Source organism: Marmota flaviventris, chromosome 6 (assembly GCF_047511675.1).
Source record: "Marmota flaviventris isolate mMarFla1 chromosome 6, mMarFla1.hap1, whole genome shotgun sequence".
NCBI classification, from domain to species: domain Eukaryota; kingdom Metazoa; phylum Chordata; class Mammalia; order Rodentia; family Sciuridae; genus Marmota; species Marmota flaviventris.
In genome coordinates, this window is record NC_092503.1 from 81,089,221 (window position 1) to 81,098,603 (window position 9,383).

General features: G+C 34.6%; 1 protein-coding gene across 1 annotated transcript; it reads right to left on the minus strand.

The window, feature by feature from the left end:
• Positions 1 to 1,317: 1,317 nt before the first annotated feature.
• Positions 1,318 to 2,717, minus strand: LOC114086819 (histone acetyltransferase type B catalytic subunit-like). Its single transcript, XM_034636407.2, is given in 1 exon segment — positions 1,318 to 2,717. A coding segment is annotated over 1 exon segment (1,284 nt). The 5' UTR covers positions 2,700 to 2,717; the 3' UTR covers positions 1,318 to 1,415.
• Positions 2,718 to 9,383: the final 6,666 nt, after the last annotated feature.

Here is a 9,383-nt window from a genome sequence, read left to right on the forward strand (position 1 = left end):
TCCAATGAGCGCTGAAAAGATTATGGTGCTTTGTCACCACTCCCCCAATGCAAGCACAGACCTAATATAATTTTAAATAATACCGATGATATTATAAAATCCCTACTTTGATGACTATTTGAATACTTTTTTTCCTGTCAAACTTTCTCAAAATATATATATTTTCTGCAGTGCTGGGGTCTCAGAAATATTTTATTATTTTATCTTGATGCTTTGCTAGTTCACCAAGTACATACTTATTCTGCCTATTGTATAATATATCACTACTAATGAGGTTAGATTTTGTTATTCCACTTCAAAAATAAGGAAGTGGAATCTTCAAGAGGTTAAGCAGTTTTTAAATGGTAGCTAGTAAGTGTTAAAATTGAGATTCAAACTCAGAGCTATTAGATCTATTACATACCAAAATTAAAATAGTACTCAGCCACAGTGGAAAAAAATGGTCAGAAGCCTCTGAAAGAAAGCAAGTAGGAATTCTGCTCCTAGTCTTCCAGTTTCTAGCTCTCGTGTGGCCTGGCTATATTTATAATATCTTTATGTGAATACTGGAGTGGAAGAAAGGAAAGGGAATCAAGGAAAATGCCTGCATCTATTGCTTTTGGTGTTACTCTCTGCTACAGATTTCCTAAAGCAGTTTTGTTTCTTAGTGTTTTACTAGGCTTTAGTGAGGTGACCTGTTCAGATTTTGCAGAAGCCCTCTTTCTCATTAGACCACAGACATGAGCCCAGATAGTGAAACCAAGGTAGATTAAATAACAGTTATGTAGAATGTGTTAAAATTTGTCAACTAAGACTTTATTGGTTGAACAAGTATTTAAAAATATTTTTCATTTATTTTTGTTCTTTTTAGTTATACATGACAGTAGAGTATATTTTGATATATTTATTCAAACATGGAGTACATCTTATTCTAATTAGGATCCCAGTCTTTTGGATGTACATGATGAGATTCACTGTGGTATATTCATATATGTACATAATAAAGTTATGTCAGATTCATTCTACTGTCTTTCCTATTCTTATCCCCTCTCCCTTCCTTCATTCCCCTTTTTCTAATCTATTCTTCCCCCACTCCCTTGTTGTGTGTTAGCATCCACATATCAGAAACAACCTTCCACCTTTGTTTTTCTTTTTTCTTTTTTTTTTCATATCACAACTAAGCATTTATTATACTGGTTAAGAAGAAAGCAACCATAGTATTTCAGAAGCTATATCTTTTTTTAATGCAATATATGCTCATAAACTCTAGACAGTATTTTAAAATATACAATCTCAGAAGAAAATATTCAACTAAAGATAACATACATAACATTTAATGTAAGTAAAATGTTACAATATTTGAAAATTAACCATCAGGTTTTCCACAGCACAATGTACAGAAATTTGCAGGCTTCCTGTACAGAGTAGTATAATCTTTACTCCTGAGCAAGTCGTTCAATAACACGTCGGTAATCTTCCACTAGTTCCTGAAAGCTTTCTTCCAGCTGTTCATGTTGCATGCTTATTTCTATTTGGTTCATCTGGTTTGTCAGTTCTTCTGGTCTGAGACATTTTTTCATTTTAGCAAGATCTCTTTGTTTTTTCTTATATGGGCTAATTAGTCTTCTTTTAATATCCAGCCTATAGCTTCTGTATTGTTCAGCATCACTCATGTCAGTTACCAGCAATCGAAGAATCTCATAAACCCATCTAGTGTGTTGCTTATTGATTTTGAACTTCTGTTGTGCTTCCATTGCCATCTCTTCATTGAATCCTTGCATTAATTTTTCCCGGGAAAAACAGGGCAAATCTTGACAAAGCTTCACAAGCACAAAGTCTCTTAATTTCACATAGCTTTTGGATGGATCTTCCGCTGTAATATCAAGAACTGTAGGAGATGCAATGTAGTATCTATGAACTGTTTCAAGAAGTTGAGCACCATGGCCTTGACCTTGAAATGGAGTCAATATCAGCATCTGACTTACACGTGGCCGGGTTTTGTCTGGGTACACATAGTAATTATAGACTGTCATGTAGCCTACGGTCACAAAGAGTGTAGCTCCATCCTTATTATACTTCTCAAATACTAGAAAGTAGTGCCATCTTTCATCATCCACGTCAATAAAGCTAGCAGTTTCAATAAACCACATCAAAAAGGTCTGAAGCCTTTCATGATATTCTCGAAAGCCCCTACATGTCATGTCAGCCTTGTATATCTGAAAAGTAAAGTTTTCTCCTCCTGTTGGACTGAGAACTGAGTATGTATGAAGTAAGGTCCCAAATGGCTTGAAATCAATTTCCTTTTCCAGCAAAGAAAGAAAATAATTTGTGTTTGTGCAAAATCCAGGTGGAATGATTTGTCTGATTTTGCCTTCAACATTATCTGCCTCCACACTGTCAAAGTTCTCATCGACTTTAGATGCATATTCAACGCGAAACATTGTTGAGAGACTACCGGCAATATAGTATAACAAGATCTTCAGACCCTTGTAACCAAAAGCAGTTTCATCATCCCCAAAGAGTTGATGGGTATATTCAGGAATATAATATAATATATATATTCAGGAATATAATATAATGTCATTCTCAAGATCTTCAGGAAAACGAACTAATTTTAGTTCAATTGCTGTATTGGTGTTACATTTATACTCTTCCAGCTTCTTCTCTACTGCACTCTTGTATTCTACCAAAAACTTCTCCATAGCACCAAATCCCGCCATTTCCGAGCTGCGAGCACCCGCGGCTGAGGAAGGATGAATCAACCACCACCTTTGTTTTTCTTAGCATTGGCTTATTTTGCTTAGCATAATAGTCTCCAGATCCATCCATTTACTGGCAAAAGTAATAAAGTTATTCTTTTATAACCAAGTAATATTCCAATGTGTATACATACTACATTTTCTTTATCTGTTTATCTATTGAAGGGCACCTAGGTTGGTTCCATAGTTTAGCTATTGTGAATTGAGCTGCTATAAGCTTTTTGTGCCTAGTCCTGCTCTTTGAAATAAGTCCTGTTTTCTGCAGTTCCTTTGTCCCTAAAGCTAACCCCCTTATCTAATGTGACTCAGTTTCCCAGACATCTGTATATTTCTGAACCTAGCTGATAAGTGTTAAGAGTATTTTTTCTTGAATCAGATTGCTCTGAACATCACCATGTTGGCCAGCCGACTTTGAGTAAATAACTTTTATAAAGATCTACCACATAGGGCATTTGGGAAGCCAGCATGAGAGAATGTAAAATGTAAATTCTTGGCAGAGGCTGAATGCTGAATAAATGTTGTCTGATTCATTATTTGTTATCTACATGTATTGTGTTTACAGACTGATTATCCCTTGAAATAACTTTGAGTCCTAGGGTTTCCAATCCCACAGTTTAGAAAGACCAGAATTTAACTTAATTTAATCAAAATGGATTAAGCTTTTAAGGTAATTTAAATTTCTCTTTTCACAGGGAGTTGGAATAATGGTCTTCCCAGTCAAGTTTTTCCTGAAGGGCCCTTTGTTACTACTCACATTGGATAAACATTGTTCAGTGTCATGGTAGTGGCATGGAAGAAAGCAGCATGATGAGTTCCTTACTTTGATTGTAGCTATGTTCAAGCAGTCTGTGGGCTGTGTGTGGACTATGTTGTGCATTGTAGCCTACTGAGGGGATAATTCTGGCACTGGGATCTCCCTTGAGCACTCCCCACAGGGATTGACTGCCTGATGCAGGTGAACTTCCCACTCAAGCTCTGCCTAAGATCCCACATAGCACCTGAAATGGGTGTGACCTGCCAAGATATCAATCAACCTGACTGCAAGACATCACAAAGAAAGACTCCGCCCTTGAAATCTTACCCCTGCCTTTGATGTACCCCCTTAAATAAGCCACCAGAGGCATTTTGTCTTTGTCTAGTTCAAGAACCCATGTGGACTAGATCTATGAGGGGCTTTGCTTTTGTAAATATATTTCTGAGTGTTTATGTTTTATTATTTGTTAATTATTTGAGATACTAAGGTTTAGGGTGGCTATTTAGGGTGGCTTGGATTCTTCTGGGCAGAAGAACCCGACAATGAGATGCTGGCCGTCTTCCCCCTGAAAGTGTTCACCTGGTTAGAACTTTCCAGTAGGGAGTAAAGTGGGACCTGAAGCCGTAAGACTTGAAGTTTTATCAAATCCCTTCTCTCCACTCCTTAAGAGCTTTTGTGATTGGTGGTGAAGTAAGGAACTTACCTTGTAATTACATGCCAGGGACCAAGAATTATAGGTTGTCTAACATGTGCAGGTGTAGCCTCTTGGGTGTTAGGGAGCTTTAGCTTGATATGTGAAAAGCATGCAGTCATGCTACCTAGAGTTTAGACCAGTGGTTCTTAAACTTCTACATGCATCAGAAACACGTGGAGGACTTGTTAAGACACATATTGCTGGTCCCAATTTTTGAGTTTCTGATTCATTAGCTCTGTGAGGGGTTTGAAATGTTACATTTCTAACAAGTTCCCAGGGTATAGTACTGCTGGATTAGAAACCTAAAACTATTCCTTTAACTTTTGTTAAGAGGTATTTTAATATTTAGATTGCATTTTCTCTTCATTGGGAATTTGCCACTCCAGAATCATCATATAAACTAAGATAAAAAATGGATATAGTTAACTTTAAGACAAAACTACATTCAAAGCTATTGATGGGGACTAGTTACATTGAATTTGCTATCAAACCATAGTATGTGGCAATGACATTTATAACACTGCTTTTTGTTTTTTAATGGAAACATTAAATAGAAGTATATTTGAAGCTGGGTGTGATGACACATGCCTGTAATCCCAGCAGCTCCAGAGGCTAGGAGGTCTATAGGATTGCGAGTTCAAAGCCAGCCTCAACAAATTGAGGCACTAAGCTACTCAGTGAGATCTTGTCTCTCAATAAAATACAAAATAGGACTGGGGATGTGGCTCAGTGCCTGAGTGCCCTTGAATTCAATCCCCAGGACCAAAAAAAAGAAGTATATTTGAATAAAGTACTAAGATTAAAAGATTTAACATCTGAAAAAAATTCAATAAATACGATTTTTGTTTTTGTGGGGCACATTTTTATGGAAATGAAAATAATCTTGTTCTAATTTTAGAGGCCTAAAATACTGCTTAAATTCATATTCTTTGTAAAACATAGATGAATGAGACTCAAATATACTTACTCCAAAGGGGTCAATGTGTTCCAGAGTTTTATAAAGTGACATGTGTGAATTGTTTAATATGGACCACAGATTGTGCTAGATTCTTTGTTTCCACATATTAGGTCTTTTAATATCCCCACAACTTTATGAGGTAGATCCTCATTTTATTTTTTATTGGTTCTTTTTAGTTGCATATGACAGTAGAATCCATTTTGACATAATTAGAAAAGCATGGAATATATCTTGTCCCAATTCGGTCCCCAGTACCTCTTCTTCCCCTTGTGTCCCTCAACCCCTGCTTCCTTCCTGCTACTCTACTGATATTTATGCCATTTACCCATAGTTATTTTGTTTTAATTAATTTTTTTTGTGGATATACATGATGGTGAGATTCACTGTGGTCTATTCATATATGTACATAGGAAAGTTATGTCAGATTCATTCCACCATTTTCCCCTTTCCCATTCCCCTTCCTTCCCCTTTATCTGCTTCACTGATCTCCTATTCTTTTTTTATCCCTTCCCTTTATTGTGGATTAGATTACACATATCAGACAAAATATTTGACCTTTTTTTGGGGGGGGGGATTGACTTATTTCCCTTAGCAGGATATTCTCCATATCCATCCATTTCCTGGCATATGTTGTAACCTGCCTAATGACACAATGAAAAATAATGTATAACTGATGCCAAATGACTGAATGTAACCTATTGATATAAATAAAGCTGGAAGCTTGGCCATTCTGCCATTCAGCCATTCTGCCTGAGCATCTTGTCTCTGTGTCTTTTTTTATTTCCCTTACACCATTTAATAAAAAGTCTATATTTTCTCAAATGCATGTTTTTGGAGACTTTGTCTAGTATGAAATAACAATATTTATGTGAATTTGTCTCTGTGTCTTTTATTCTGTATCATTGGTCTACATGTCTGTTTTGGTACCAATACCATGCTGTTTTTGATACTGTGGCTCTGTAGTATAGTTTAAGGTCTGGTATTGGGATGTCTCCTGCCTCACTTTTCTCCCTAAGGATTGCTTTGGCTATTCTGGGCCTCTTATTTTCCCATATGAATTTCCTGACTGCTTTTTTTTTATTTCTATGAAGAATGTTGTTAAAACTTTGATGGGAATTGTATTGAATCTGTATGTTGCTTGTGGTAGTATGGCCATTTTGACAATGTTAATTCTGCCTATAGAAGAAAATGGGAGATCTTTCCATCTTCTAAGATCTTCTTCAATTTCTTTCTTTAGTGTTCTATAGTTTTCATTGTAGAGGTCCTTCACCTGTTTTGTTAGATTGAGATCACGTATTTTTTTAAGGCAGATTTATCATTGGAGTATAGAAACATAATTGATTTATGGGTGTTGATTTTGTATCCTCCTACTTTTTTGAATTCATTTATGAGTTCTAAGAGTGTTATGGTGATTTTGGGGGGGTCTTCTAAATATAAGGTCATGTCATTGGCAAACAGAGATAGTTTGAGCTCTTCTTTTTCTATTCATATTCTTTAATTTCCTCTCTTGCAGAAAATTGTTCTGGCTAGAGTTTCAAGAACTATGTTAAATAGGAGTGGTGAAAGTGGGCAAACCTGTCTTGTTCTTGTTTTTACAGGAAATGCTTTCAGTTTTTCTCCATTTAGAATAATGTTGACCTTGAGTTTGTCATATATAGCATTTACAATGTTGAGGTATGCTCCTACTGTCCTTAGTTTTTCTACTGTTTTAAACATGAATGGATGCTATTCTTTGTCAAATGCTTTTTCTGTATTTATTTTTGATAACCATGTGATTCTTATCTTTAAGTCTATTTATGTGGTGAATTACATTTATTGATTTCTGTATATTCAACCAACTTGCATCCCTGGGATGAAACCAACTTGACCATTGTATGCTGTTTTTTAATGTGTTTATATGCAGTTTGCCAGTATTTTGTTAAGAATTGTTGCATCTGTGTTCATCAAGGATATTAATTTGAAATTTTCTTTCCTTGATGTCTCTTTGTCTAGTTTTGATAACTGGGTGATACTGTTTCAAAGAATGCATTTGGAAGAGTTTCCTCCTTTTCTAATTAATAAAATGATTTAAGGAGAATTGGTATTAGTTCTTTCTTAAAAATCTGGTAGAACTCAGCTGAGAATTCATCCAGTCCTGGAGTTTTTTTTTTTTTGATAGGCTTTTGATAGCTTCTTCAATTTCATTATTTGAAATTGACCTGTTAAAGTTTTCTATATCCTGGCTCAATTTGGGTAGGTCATATGTCTCTAGGAATTTGTCCATGTCTACATAATTTTATAGCTTATTAGAGTATAAATTTTCAAAATAGTTCCTGATAATCCTCTAGATTTCAGTAGTGTCTGTGGTGATACTCTTTTTCATTTTAGATTTTAATAAGTTGCGTTTCCCTCCTTTTTCTTTTGGTTAAGTTCTTCAAGGGTTTATCAATTTTATTTTAAAAAACCCAACTTTTTGTTTCATTGATGTCTTGAATTTTTTAAAATCTGAATTTTATTAATTTTGGCTCTGATTTTACACCTTTCTTCTACTGATTTTTGTGATATTTTGTTTTTCTTTTTCTATGGTATTAAGATGTAATGTTAGATTATTTATTTGGTATCTTTCTATTCTTTTAATGTATGAGCTCAATGCTATGAACTTTCCTCTTAGTACCACCTTCATAGAATCCCAGAGATTTTGATATGTTTTATCACCATTATCATTTAACAGCAGAGGGAGGAAGCATTAGAATAGTCAACCAAGAGAGAATCAAATTCAACACTAGAAAGCCAAAATGATAGGAAATAAAAATTATCTCTCAATAATAACATTGAGTGTAAATGGTCTAAACTCTTCAATCCAAAGACATGCATTAACAGATGGGTTAAAATACAAGACCCAATAATATACTATTTATAAGAGTCTCACCTAATAGGCAAAGATATTCACATACTGAAGGTGAAAGGATGGGAAAAAACATACCATTCACATGGATTACTCCTCTCAGATAAAGTGGATCAAACCAAAATTAATCAGAAGAGACAAGGTCATTTCATACTGTTTAAAGGAATCATAAAACAACAAGTAGTAACAATTGTAAATATTTGTGCCTCCTCAAATGGAGCATTTATTAACATTGAACAAACTCCTCCCAGTATTAAGAATCAAACTGACCACAATACAATAACACTGGATGACTTTAACACTCTCACAACTGAAAAAAATAAAAACAACAACAAAAAACTAAATAAAGATGATACAGAGGGCTGGGATTGTAGCTCAGTGGTAGAGTGCTTGCCTTGCATACATGAGGCATTGGGTTCAATCTGTGGCACCACATAAAAATAAATAAAAATAAAATAAAGATATTGTATCCATCTACAACTAAAAATATCTTAAAAAGTACAGACTAAAAAATTCAATAATTTGGACTTAAGAGGCACTTATAGAATATTTCATTTATCAATGACTGAATACACTTTCTTCTCAGCAGCACATGGACTATTTTCTAAAATAGAGCATATTTTAGGCTACAAAGCAAATCTAGCAAATAAAAAATAGAGATAATACCTTGCATTCTATCAAATCATAATGGAATTAAATTAGAAATCAATGACAAGATTCAAGTGTGTAACTTTTTCCTAGTCTCTAGTCTTTATCAAGAGATTGAGTGTTTCACTTATATGCTCATATTTTGTCTGTGTTCTATTGATGACTCTGTTTCCTCTTAAAGTATTTCTTACTGAAGACATTTGAGGCAGTATCAACCAGAAGATTTTTTTTGAACAAAGAAAAATTCTTATCTCTGAAACCACACTATTCCTGAGCTTAAGTTTAAAAGTATACCTTCTCTTTTATATAGAATTCTTTGAATCCTGGAGAGAAAGAATAGAATTCTTGCGCCTATCCAATTGACTTTCTGGCACTGCCCTTGAAGAGCTGCATGAGTTTGGTCAAGTCACCCACCCTATTAACATTTCAGATTATTCATTTGCCTTTTGTTCTGTGTATGTTTAGCCTTCATATTTTGATACCTCTGTAGCATGATCTTCTCATTTAGCACAATATTTAAAAATCAAAGGGACAAATGCTTTCAATTATCAGACTTATTTTAAAAAGCTAAGAAACTATTAAGAATGAGAATTGCATTTCTTATGCATGCCTCTTATGTTTGAGCCTAATTTATCATGTTTGTTTCATGTTATATGAAGGTAGATTTTGTAAGACATATTCCATTTTTGGCTTTTACTTTTTATTCT